The sequence below is a fragment of the Kwoniella shandongensis genome, chromosome 5, assembly GCF_008629635.2.
Source record: "Kwoniella shandongensis chromosome 5, complete sequence".
NCBI lineage: Eukaryota > Fungi > Basidiomycota > Tremellomycetes > Tremellales > Cryptococcaceae > Kwoniella > Kwoniella shandongensis.
Genome location: NC_089291.1, coordinates 338,417 through 350,873, shown reverse-complemented (window position 1 = coordinate 350,873; position 12,457 = coordinate 338,417). Strand labels below are relative to the sequence as shown.

General features: G+C 49.7%; 5 protein-coding genes across 5 annotated transcripts; 1 reads left to right on the top strand and 4 right to left on the bottom strand.

Annotated features, from left to right (window-relative positions):
• Positions 1-8: 8 nt before the first annotated feature.
• CI109_102819 (uncharacterized protein) lies at positions 9-1,872 on the bottom strand (the record flags this gene model as incomplete). The annotated part of the gene is made up of 9 exons (XM_032001210.2): positions 9-105; positions 196-222; positions 287-395; positions 456-621; positions 678-790; positions 849-885; positions 952-1,063; positions 1,136-1,298; positions 1,854-1,872. 9 exons carry the CDS (start codon positions 1,870-1,872, stop codon positions 9-11), a joined length of 843 nt encoding a protein of 280 aa, XP_031864100.2.
• A 362-nt stretch (positions 1,873-2,234) lies between these two features.
• On the top strand, positions 2,235-4,309 carry CI109_102818 (uncharacterized protein; the record flags this gene model as incomplete). The annotated part of the gene is made up of 8 exons (XM_032001209.1): positions 2,235-2,278; positions 2,349-2,362; positions 2,446-2,734; positions 2,846-3,026; positions 3,094-3,298; positions 3,401-3,672; positions 3,740-3,931; positions 4,088-4,309. The coding sequence occupies 8 exons, from the start codon at positions 2,235-2,237 to the stop codon at positions 4,307-4,309; spliced, it is 1,419 nt and encodes a 472-aa protein (XP_031864099.1).
• Positions 4,310-4,534: 225 nt separating this feature from the next.
• On the bottom strand, positions 4,535-7,347 carry CI109_102817 (uncharacterized protein; the record flags this gene model as incomplete). The annotated part of the gene is made up of 12 exons (XM_032001208.1): positions 4,535-4,647; positions 4,738-4,947; positions 5,009-5,567; positions 5,628-5,720; positions 5,770-5,911; positions 5,962-6,149; positions 6,220-6,346; positions 6,460-6,628; positions 6,711-6,818; positions 6,880-6,970; positions 7,141-7,170; positions 7,243-7,347. The coding sequence occupies 12 exons, from the start codon at positions 7,345-7,347 to the stop codon at positions 4,535-4,537; spliced, it is 1,935 nt and encodes a 644-aa protein (XP_031864098.1).
• A 570-nt stretch (positions 7,348-7,917) lies between these two features.
• On the bottom strand, positions 7,918-9,738 carry CI109_102816 (uncharacterized protein; the record flags this gene model as incomplete). Its single annotated transcript, XM_032001207.1, has 7 exons — positions 7,918-8,345; positions 8,412-8,474; positions 8,542-8,795; positions 8,942-9,063; positions 9,276-9,504; positions 9,590-9,620; positions 9,693-9,738. The coding sequence occupies 7 exons, from the start codon at positions 9,736-9,738 to the stop codon at positions 7,918-7,920; spliced, it is 1,173 nt and encodes a 390-aa protein (XP_031864097.1).
• A 939-nt stretch (positions 9,739-10,677) lies between these two features.
• Positions 10,678-11,813, bottom strand: CI109_102815 (uncharacterized protein; the record flags this gene model as incomplete). The annotated part of the gene is made up of 6 exons (XM_032001206.1): positions 10,678-10,897; positions 11,014-11,084; positions 11,205-11,298; positions 11,438-11,453; positions 11,527-11,614; positions 11,802-11,813. The coding sequence occupies 6 exons, from the start codon at positions 11,811-11,813 to the stop codon at positions 10,678-10,680; spliced, it is 501 nt and encodes a 166-aa protein (XP_031864096.1).
• Positions 11,814-12,457: the final 644 nt, after the last annotated feature.

The window sequence follows — 12,457 nt, the reverse complement described above, 5'->3', positions numbered from 1 at the left end:
GAAAACAACTAGTACCTAGGCCTCTCGTCGTAACGAGGTCGCTCTTCACGCCTCTCATAGCCCCGCTCACGGTCATCACGGGCACTGCGAGAGTAATAATAGTCGCTGCAAGTCAGGGAAACATCCAGCGTCAAACGCCCATTCCCAGGTTTAAGAGAGTTTGACGATATTGTCACAACGAAATGCGTTACTTACGGAGGAGGACGAGAGTAGTGGTCGTCACTGATACGATTAAAAGCTGGATCAGCATCTCCGTCAAGATACACTTTAGAGTGCCCACACTCACCGGTCACGAGGAGCATCTCGAGGAGCGTATTCACGTCGGTCATCGTACCTCCTGTCGTCGTACCTTCGCTCATCACGACGGTCGTCGTAACGTCTGTCCCTGTCGTCGTCTACAATACGATATCAGCTTTGATCCATCTCAAGCCTCGAGAAGACCTTTTGACACTCACACCCACGAGGAGGAGGTCCACGGTCAGAGTATCGCGCATCGTACGAACGAGGCTGGTAGGGCCTGTCGTAGCCGCCACCTCCGTAAGGGGGGTAACGGGGAGCAGAGTCCTGCTTGACACCGTGGTATCGACCAGGGGTAGGGGTTCGGGCACGTCCACGACGAGCCTGTGAAGTAGTGTAAGCTCAATAACAACGCTTCGTAAGGTCGAGGCACAACTAACGTGAGCGACGTTGAGGTTCTTGCCCTCGAGGTTCTGGCCGTTAAGCTGGTCAATAGCAGCTTGGGCATCCTCGGGGGCGTCCATCATGACGAAACCGAAACCACGGGACTCCTCTTCGATACCGATGGATCAGCGTACGATACATTGCGGGGGTCGCACGGGTATACTCACGGCTGTGGGGGTCTACCATGATTTGAACCTTCTGGACCTATACACGAGCGAAATGGTTATGACATGCTGGACAAAGGTCGACTACTGCTTTTGCGGGACTGACCTTGCCGATCTTGCTGAAGTACTCCTCAAGGACTCGCTCAGTCACAGTCCTGGAAAGACTGCTAATGTGAAGGTTGTTTCCGGGGTTCACAGGGGGAGCAGAGGTCTCGTTTCTATTTCCATCACATCATAGTCAGCTTTTATGGCGCAGAACGAATGACATCGTCAACCAGAGACTAGCTCACCTGCCCCTGTTGCTTCCCGCATCGCCGTTACGAGCTGCGGGACTCCTGCTCCTGTCTCTTCGAGGGCTCCTGGCGCCTTCATCACGTCGAGGAGAACCTTCACGGTAGTTACCGTTACCGTTTCCGTTGCCGTTACCATTGGCTGAGCCAGAGTTTTGCCAGACTGTCGGATTGGAGGGAAGTGTCAGTCGAAAGATGGCGGTTAGTCGGAAGAAACAAGGCAGAACGGAGAGATGAAACGCGGTGGGACTGAACAGGACGAAATGGGGGCAGCTTGGACTGGATTGGATGACTTATCGCCAAGTCGACATCTTTCCGGCAAAGTGCGCGACAACGTTGGGTAAAGGAACGATGGAGCGAGAGCGGAGATGAGGTAGACGCGAAAAGGTGGACTCTGAAACAAGGCTGGCTAGTTCGAATTGCAGAAAGTGGACAGGAAAAGCACGTGTGAGGTCGCGATCCCTCTTCATCTGTCGCATCAATCGTTTGGATCGGCCCCAAAACCGAGAGAAAGAGTTACGTCGCGCACAAGTGGTATCATACTGAGATAGCTTTGATCGCTTCTGTCGCTGAAGTTGACAACAAGTCGCGCTTGCACATAGCCAAGAGAATGATGATGATGATACGCGCCACACAAACTAGCTGAAGTCGTCTTTGACAAGAAGGCGATTGCGAGACGAGAGCGAATACTGAGACTGAGACTGAGACGAGAACATACCGTCGTTGGGGTCGGACATCTTGATTTGTTGTTGGTGTTAGTGTTGTTGTTTTGGGTGTATAAGGTGATGTAGCAAGACAAGATGAAGAAGCGTATGATGAATTAACGGGGCGTAAGTAAGAGAATTGGCGAGAGTTAGTGATGGTGGTGCATTCTGTTTTAGGTGTTTCCCGGTGATACCTGAATGTGGCACCTTGTTTGGAATGATGATCGAAGCGGGAAGCGGGGCCCGTTCCTCGTTGTTCTTATACTTGCCCTCCACCGGGACATGACCGCACGTCCAGGTCGGTATTAACGCGACGAGTAGTGAGATAGTATTTGGTTCGACACCTACCGACTTATATAGGCAAGATTGTGTTCACTCGTTGGTAACCGAGCAAGATGAGCGACAGATCGGCTGTGATCTCCATCGTATGGGCTTGTCTGTGAGTGCGAGCGTTGTGATGCATGATTATAACTCGGAGACCTTGAGCTCATACTTACATTTCCTCGCAGCTCATCATGGTATTGTAAGTCCACTCACGGTGCACTGCGTGTGTGTAAATACAAAGTAGTGGTATCACTGACTCGAATCTCCCCTCCGTGCCCACAGACGGATACCATCTCTCCGAGCTCAACTTCCCCGTCGCGTCTCTAACATGTCTCTCACCCGCCTTCCCTACCCCTTCTCGCCTGCCGTTATGCCTCAATCTCGACGCATCGCTGTACGGTCTCATCACTGCCATCTTCACGATTGGCGGGTTGATCGGTAGTTTGAGTAGCTCGTGGATGGTGGAGAAGGAAGGGTTAAAAGGGGGATTAGCTTGGACGGGATATCTGAACTTGATAGGTGTGCTGGGGATGGGGATCGCGCCTCATTGGGTGGTATTGGCGGGTGGTAGGTGAGTGATCGCTTCGGCCGCAGCATCAGCAGCGAAGTGTTTCCATCAAAGTCCGGACAGGCCATTTCTGGTGGTCGAGGCTGATCGACATGTCCAATTGTCTACCTGCAGATTCATTACAGGAGTATCTTCCGGCATCGCAGTGTGTCTCGTACCTCCTTTCCTATCACAAGTCGCAAGGTCGTCCCCCGAATTAGCGTCGAAATCAGGCCAGATCGGAACGATGAATCAGCTTGCTATCGTATTAGGGATCTGTTCCGCCCAAATCGCCGGACTCCTCTTAACAGGCGAGGTGCGTCCCAACCCAGCTTCCGTGGCAGCAATCCAGCAGCTGACATACCTTCCGTGCATGCGTGTAGCGCGGAGATATACCTGGTAGTTGGCGATATGTCGTTGCTATCTCTGGTCTAGTTGCAGCTGTGCAAGTTGCCACTACGAATCAGATTGTCTCGCCCTTTGTCGATGCCCCGAATGAAGCGATCTTCACTGCACCGGAAGAGGGCGACGAAGAAGCAGAGGTGGAAGTCGGGCTTGAATCGCCGACCATCCGTCGAGCGGACGAAGGTCAGTCGTCAATTTGCGCAAGTTTGTGATCAAGACTTGTAACTATAGACAAGTTGAGATGTGTATTTACTTGCTGACTCCATTGTCCGATGAACACTCCAGCAGCTTCCCCTCTTTTGCCCGATACCGCGTCAAAAGACAGCGCCAATACGCAGTTATCCCTCCGAAGTGTTCTATCCAATTCCTCTCTGCGCGGTCCTGCTCTTCTTTGCGCATCAATCATGGCCCTCCAACAATTCTCCGGTGTCAACGCGGTCATGTTCTACTCAACGCCGGTTCTCAGACCGCTCTTGCCGACTTCGGCGGGGTTGGTAGGGGTAGGAATCACCGTAGTCAACGCGATCATGACCCTCCCAGCTATATTCTTGATGGACGTGAGTAACGTCATCTCGTTGTACTGCAGTAGACAATCGATTAACAAATTATATTTTGTCTTATCAGCGTCTTGGTAGAAAAACGTTGATTCTCGCATCTATTGGTGGTATGGCGGTTACCAGCGCTCTTCTCGCGATAGGCTTGAACGAGGGACATCAGTCACTAAGTGCAGTGTCAATCATCGCGTTCATCGCTTCGTTCTCGATTGGATTAGGTCCTGTACCATTTTTGTTGATTTCGGAATTGGTCCCTTCTCCGGTGAGTACAACGTTCTTCTGCTTCCCCCACTTCTTCTATTGAACTTTACTCAACCCTTCACCACCCCCACTTTCACCTCCGACCAGACGAGACATCCATTCCCTCTCTCTGATTGTGTACTTACACTGATGACTTTATCATAATCGCGACGTACAGGCCGTACCTGCCCTGTCCTCCCTATCCCTCTCCACAAATTGGATATCAAACTGTTTCATCGCCATATTCTTCTTGCCCATACGTAACTTACTTTCGACACCGGTGGATCGGAACGATCCAGATAGCGATAGGAGAGGTGAAGGGAGGGTGTTCTACTTGTTTACAGGGGTATTGATACTTGGTGGTATCGTAGTTTCGAGGGGCTTGAAGTCGGGACGATAAGCCCGAGGCCGGTTCATTGTTGAGATTCGGAAACAGGAGAAATTGGGAACTTTGTACGATTTATAGGGGTTTGTACGGCAGTATCCAGCTTGAGGTAATGTTATTGTCGAACGCAAATACGCTGGTCGACTCTGGGCAGATGCCACAGAGAGAATAGTGCTCATGGCAGCGACGCATCATGCATATGCATCCACCTCAACCAGCTACTAGCTGCTCACTACACCCCTACGCGGCCTTACAGATCTCCCCTAAGCTATGAGCGATAGCAGGTGGGAATCTGAATGCACCGAGGCTCTGTCCAAACTTCTCTCCAATCCGTCTTATGGCGTTCTCACAAACTGAACGAAACCACCTCATATCAGCTGAAAGTCCTCCTACGATGTTGTACCACAAACAAGAGGGATGGACAGGCAGGAACCGCAACTCACCTTTCCTGGCCGCTCCCAGCTCATTCTGCACTTGTGCCGTCGCACCGCCCTGCGCTCCACCTAATACTCCCGCTTGGTACGATAACTGACTCTCTAGCCCCAAGATAGCTGAACGGAATCGGATGATAGCCTCCAGAGTCGCTGGCAAGACTTGTTGGACGTGTCCGTATGTATCTTCCTCGATGGAAGCGACCGCCAACGTCGTGATGACTATCATCAGACATTTTGTTAGCTCGTCCCTTTCTTTGCCCCAAGACCGTAGTGGACTCACTCTCGATGATTCGTTGAGCGATCAACATATCTGCTAGGGCAATCCTCATATTCCTCTTTGCCCATTCCTTCCCTGCCCAATCATACACCCCCTTCCTCAATCCCTTGGCCTCACCAACGATAGCTCCTCCAACGGGGGTCGCTTCAATTCTGCCCATCACCTGGTCTTGTACCGCCTCCACACGCTTGACAGCCAGCGCACCAGCTTGAGTCACTTTGACCACAGGCTCAGGCGGGGCAGATCGGATCGGTCCGTCCAATACAGCTTTCAGACCGAATGTAGATCGCTGTTTCGTGATAGGTCGGAAGATGTCGCCTTGACGGACGGGGATCGCCCTGGGGTCAGGGGCGGAAGGTCGTGCAGTCGCGGGACGAGAAGCAGTGGAAGAAGATGAAGGTGCGCCACGCGAAACGAGAGTGGAATGGACTCGACCGAGTTGTAAGAGCAACTCTTGCCATAACTCTGTTGTCAGAGTAGGGGATTTGGAAATGTCGTCAAAGAGGGCCTTTCGTCGTAACGGAATATGGACATTTCGAAGAAGTTCCATCAATGTGAATTGCTAAGTATCGACAAACCGCAGTTAGTGAGAATCTCACGAAATCTTGTACGCTTAGCTCACCAGATAGTAAGAGTCTTGCGATTGAAGAGCAACGATAAGGTATCTCTCCTGACTCAGCGGACTCTTCTTGTAGAAATCCTCGAAGTGGATTGGCTAGCAAGGTTGTCAGCTGTAGCGCTCCCATCAGCAGTGTGCCGCTCACCTGCGTCACATAGGCCATTAGACCCTTGATAGGGAATTGGACGACAGCTAGCGAGACCAGGTCCAATACTGCTAGCTGGGGAAGGAGTGACCAAGCACCTGGAGCCCGGATCGAAGGTCGTGCAAAGCTTCCCAAGAATGGTCTGATCGAAGTGTCAATAATGGTATGTCTCAGGATTCGACGCTGACTTACCTCAGGAAGATTGCCCATAGCCTGAAGTTGACCCACTTCCACACCCACCCTCTGAGCAGTATCTTGTAGATGATTGGAATGGCCAGTGACCAACCCATCGTCAGACCGAAAGTCCCAGTTTCGCTAAGGAAGTTTGACATGGTGAGGTCATCGAATAGTGCAGATTGGACCGCTCGAGCAAAGGGAATCTGGACGAGGGAGGTGTCAGCTGAGGGAAAACTGGGATGACAGGTCACTAGCTTAGTAGCCCAAGCGCACCTTCTTGACGGGCCAGACGGGTTGAAGTCTATCTTGCAGTATGTCACGAGCGGCGAGAAGGAGGAAAAGGCCCAAGTTTGAAGCGCAAAGAACCACGCGTCGTTCATTTAACTGCCAAGGATGTCGTCTGCACGAGGGTGACCAAATCAGCTCAGTGCACCAGTACAAGTGGAAACGTGCCAGAACATCGTGTCGAGCAATTCGGCTCAAGCTCGTGAGGAAGGAAGGAAGTCAACTCACGCAGTAGGACTGAACAGCCGTTGTCCCTCTCCTACCAAAGTCAACCACACATTCGAAATTGCCAAACTAAACAACGCATAGCTGAAAAGCAGCGTGACAGCACGCTCGTTCCAGAAACTCGAGATGAGGAGTTTCGGTAAAGATTGTTGTGGGGAAGGGCGATATGGTTCTGCGAAAGCAAAGTACAAATCAATGTCAGTCGGAACCAATCGATGGCATGCCATGAGGGAGAGGGCAGAAGGCCGACTTACTTGTGATGTATGATTTTCGAACTCTGAGAAGGAAGGCGAGAGAGATGAAGACGGGTATAGAGAGGAGGACCGTAAAAGGGAGAGTGGAATATAGCTCGGCAGAAAAGCCTGCAATGGTGTTATCAGCATGGCGACTATAATGTATGATGAGATGGTGAGGGCAACGTACCCTTGATGAGGATCACAAAAGTGCAGAGAACGCTACTTGTCCATACTCCTACTCGCCAGATGAAGGACATATAACGCTTCGCGAGGAATTTCTACGTGAGTTAGAGAATATCAGCCAAGCTCTCAAGAATGAAGGCGGCAAAAGGGCGCATGTCTGAGTCAAGATTGCGCGGGGAGAGGAATAGGGACTCGATTCGTATGGAGGCAAGACGAATAGACCAATCGAGGAAGTAAGGTGGAAGAGGAAGAACTAATGACTCACTTTATATTGACGTTCAATCTTCATCAGAGGCTGCAATAGGGATCTTAATCAGCTAGACCCTCTCTTTTCCAGGAAAATAGCACTGTAGTTGAGAAGACTAACAGTTGCAGGTGGTCTATTGCGTGTCGCTGCTGTTGTTGTTGAGCTGGAAGTCGGCGCTGGAGCGTTTGTCCGAGGGGGAAGTTGTCGTAATTGAATCGAAGACATCGTAGCGTGTCTCGTCCCTTTTAGCTATATAGATAAGTATTACGATTTGTCGTAATTATCGTAGTTGAGGATGATCGTTATCGTCCGTTTATCATCACTATCCCAGCCACGCTAGTTCTATTAGTAAGGGGTCGAAAGTGATAAGAGAGAGGAAGTTGTGTGGATTGTAGGAAATCAAGCTGGTTGTTGGTCGAAAAGTCAAAATGGGTTGTCGCTTCGCGCGTGTAACTACGTATCGTCACTTGTGCGAGTACGAATAACGTGGCAAATACAAAGACAGTGGCACTGGATCCAACCATCTCTTCCAAAGCGTATGAAGATATGCATCAATGCTTTTGAATCTATGTATGGGAAACGATAGGATGTCTGACCGAGAGCTAGTACTATCGTATAGTTTCACATCTGGAGTAGGGGAGATTCGCAGAATGCCCAAATTCAATAATTCACTCCAATCACCTTGCTCCCTCCCTTCATCCCTAGTCGACGGTCAATGTTTGGTTCCTCACCGTATATGATCAAGCTACCAGAGCTACGTCAATCTTAATACCCTCTTTGGACACGTCTTGAGACCTATTGATCCAATTTCTTACTCCTCCTGGGATGTAATCTTCTTTCTGGGGTTACACCGCTAGTGATCCCATTACCGTTGATTTTTCCATTCGGTGTTCCGTTGGCATGTCCATTATCATACCCATTGGCTTTTCCATTAGGTGTACCGTTTGCGTGACCGTTCGCATGGCCATTCGCCGAGCCGTTAGCATGACCGTTGACCTGCCCGTTGGCATGTCCATTAGACAAGCCGTTTGCATGACCATTCAACGTGCCATTGGCTAGATCAGTGGCGTGACCATTGGTGTGACCGTTGGCATGACCGTTGACGTGACCGTTCGCTTTACCGTTAGAGATGGGTGCGTTCGTGACCTTTGTGACGAAGGGGAAGAAAGCTCTTTCGTCATAGATGTAATTGTTACTTTCATCCTTGATAGAGAGATGGAGCACTGTCCAGCAAGGGAAGGGCTGTCAGCGCGAGCAACTTCAACGAAGGGGTTGTTAAAGAGACGTACAGATTGACGCGGTGAAGATGAGGTAAGATCCGTAGCAAGTCATCAAGTGCCAATATGCGTGGCCTGGTGAAATCAAGCGTTAGCTTGAACGATCTGTCAATCTATAATAGGATTGTAACTCCGCGCTCACCCTCAACCAGGAATCCCCAGAACCCTACAATCTCCCTGATCTTCCTCAGTTGGATACAGAAGATATTGTCCACATTCCAAATTGCGAATCCGACGATGAACGTCGCCACGCCCCATCCCATCGTTCGGCCCATCATACCTCTCAAGGGGGAAGAGCGGGGGAAATGGTAGATGAGATAGGCAGTTCGGATGGTCGTGCTGATGATGATGATGCCAAATGCTACTTGATGATAGACCGGATTCGGGAGGTAGACACTGCAGCGCAAATGTACATTAGCACATACTCCAGGTGAGTACTGATGGACCGGACCGGACCGGGATGGTGTCCGTGCGAGCTCGAGCTGCGCAGTGTGGTTTCCAAACTCGGGTCTGTGGTTGTAGTAGGAATGACCCATACTCACTATGATACTGTAACAAACACATCCCACGCAAGCATGATCAACGGTCCCCATACTCCGAATCTAGGTTCCCATCCAGGTTGGGTATCGAGCACGAAATAAGCAGCGAGGGAAACGACGTAGATCTGTGGTCAGGTAGTACGTGCGTCAGTCAGCGGTCATCTCCACCAAAACAAAACAAAACAATTCTCCTATTCCCTATATCAAAACCCAGGTCGCATCCGCTAAACCATCCTGCTTATGCATTGTCACAAAGCGACAAGACAAGACAAGGATGTGACGACCTCTTATTTTCGCTGGTGCGCTCGCTGACGCTCGCTCGCTTGCGGCAACTCACCATTGGCAACTCATCCATCAACTGCCATTCCCATCTCAAACTCGCGTGGAAACCAAAACTCCCTATCCCAATCAACGTCAACCCGAGATAACATAATGAGTATCTGCCCGGTAGACCGTTGGAGAATGTCGTATAGGCGCCATAAAGACCGAGTAAGATCGAAGGGAGGTTGGTCAGTGTGTTGATGGTTTCGGCGATGTATGGTGTATGGACGTAGTTTAGCTCGCACCTGATGTAGATAAAATGGACGAGTTTTGATTAGTCAGCTACTATTCATTGATAATGAAGATGCGGAGCGGCTAGGAGCAACGTACCAATCGATTGTGCTAGTATGTTCGCCCCAGACTGAATCCGTCAAACGTATGCATTAGCAATTGACTTAGCAACGATACAGTGCAATTCAACACCAACACTTACATCCGCTGGAGATTTGGTCCCCTCGTAAATTATCGAATGCTCCCATATTTGCCGCTGACCGCTGCCGCCGTCGCTATTGTTATTCGTGTTTTAATAACCGCAATGTACCAGTTCTTGCTCGTTCTGCTCTGTTGTACAACGCGATGCAAACGCTGATCGTCTCACTCGCTCCCTATGTGATGCTGGTCGTTGGCCACTCGTCTCGTCGTTGCTATCGTGCATTTTAAAATTGGTCAGTCTCATAATCGTATTTATTATCGGGTATTGTTATTGTTTTTGACTTGACTGACGTACTCACCGAGGTTGCTTAATTACTAAACTAAAAATAAAGTATAAATAAAATGAGCGGAGCGGATCCGGCGTGAGGTCTGTTCAACCACTACTTTTCTGAAATCAATCAATGTATGCGTTGCTTCCAAGGTGGACCGATAGTGAACTGAGAAGGTAGAGCAGAAAAACAATGCAAGGGGGGAGACCATGCATCCCATCAATATATAACTTATGTGTATAAGCAAATACGTCCACCCGGTCTAATAGTTCCAGCTCGGTCAAGTGCGGGATACGTAGGCACGGCAACAGAGCTTTTCTCAAAAATTGGTGCGCGGATACACATCCATCGATTCCAGCAAAGAGGTCAGTTGATTATCAACCCCTCTCAACAAACAGAGTCCGACTCGGCCGTTAACGGCACATTCGAGTATTTCTTCAACACCTCTCTTGGGATGCATGCATGCAGAAATGAAGGGCCTGAAGGAATGGAATTTTAGAGACATCAGTCTGCAGCTGTTGATGCATCCCATTATAACGATTGCTATTTTTTCTTTATATTCACATCGATTCAAGCATAGTTATTATAATGATCTTTCTGTCTCTCTTCTCTCTGCACACATCACTCTCCTCGTCTACTACTGCTTTTCTCTCTCCGCGCAGTAAATTCTCTCTCGTATTGTGGTTGTTGTTTGAGCGTTCGACCACCATTTGACGTTTACGCCAGAGATCCGCTCAACCTGTCTCCTCGTCTGAGCGCTTGTCCGGCGATCCAGAGCATCGAGATGAACATGAGAGTGATCAAGATCCACTCGATCCATGCGAAAGCCTCGGTAGCTTCGAGCTGGTTGCAGTAGGTGATGCTGGAGTTGTTGCAAGCGTGACCACCTCCGTTGGCGGCTGTGAAGGAAGAAGCACCGGCGAGCCAGAAGATCCAGCTGTGTGGGGAGAAGGGGTTCATGAGTCAGCTCAGGTCGACCGTACAAACCGTGGTCTACAGGCGGTTGGGGAAGCCGACAGGGCCGCATATTGAATAGCTTGGGTTTTTACTCACGTCAAAGCGACCCAACCGAGATGACTGGCAATGGAAGAGATGAAGCTGTCATAGGCAAGGAAGAAGGCGACCTATAAGAGAACAAATTTGTCAGCACCGATCCATTGGAGGACTGTTCAGTAAAACGCCATCGCCGCTCCGATGCCTGGCAGAGAGTGTATTGGCAGACGCATGGGAAGGAGGGAACTCACAATGTAACCGGCGGAGAAGACGAAAGTCCACCAGGAGACAAAGACGAGGAACTTGATTCTGTCTCTGTAAGAGTTGGAGGGGTATGTGTCGTGGCTGCGAGCGAGGAGAGGTCAGCATGACGTCGATGGCCGAAGGGTTGTTCCCCATTCCGTCTTCCACGGCTCTCTCAGACAGAGCCAGCGGAAAGTCGATGGCAGGGTAAGCCGGGTGTGAGGGTGAAAGTGACACTAACTCGTTATATCGGCTCACTAAGAGAGTAAAGTCAATGTCAGCAACTGCTCCTTGCTGCCTTGCAGGCGAAGAGACACCAAGACAACTCACCAAGCCAAGAAGTGACAGCTCCCTCGATCAAGGCGAACAATGTCAAGAGACCGAAGAAGATCGGGTGTCCTCGTTTGATGTGGGGTCCCTGATGATATCAAGCAATACACATTGGTATGGAAGCATGGGTGGCGGCGATGTGAGTAGCATGGAAACGACGAGATAGGGGAAGGGATGGAACAGGAGATACTTTGTCAGCTGTTGTACATTTAGAACGATCGGAGGAGGGTGGCGGAGAGCGGGAAGAAGGCCGAGAAGAGAGAGAGGTGACTCACAGCGTCAACCATTTTGTCTGTTTAGTGTGTAGAGGGTGGGTAGAGTATGTATGTAGTCTTGAGGTGTTATCCTTAGTTGATAGCAAAGTTATTACAAGTTGGAGATATGAACGATGAGGATGAGAAAGAAAGAAAGAATGATACGAGTATGCTCCTCGGTCAAAGGATACCTACGACCTACTCACTACCTACTAATCAACAATCGGCTCACCCTTTCTACTCGCTACTGGTGTGTATTTGTTATTTTTTCCTAAAACCGTTCAAATCTTGAAATGAAAATGATGAATGACGGGTAATCCGGTCGACGTCATCACTGCCCTTAGCAGTAACATACAATTACGTAAAAGTGGGAACACCTAGTCCGCCGGCTTGAGTTGCCAGAGTGACGTGAAACTTACCTACAGTAGTTATGGTACATACGTGTCTGTTCGAGAGTACTGTATGCTGTAACAACAGAGCAAAAGTGGTCATCATGATGATGATGATGCGATACCGTACATGTATACCACACACTACAAACCCTGGATCGCTCATGTCATTATTGTATCTTGGTCAATTCCAGACTTTACCCTTATCCCATATCCTATGAACTATCGCCGCAAAGTGATCGGCTTCTCCTTCGGCTCAATCTGAAAAACTTGCACGGACTTTACGGA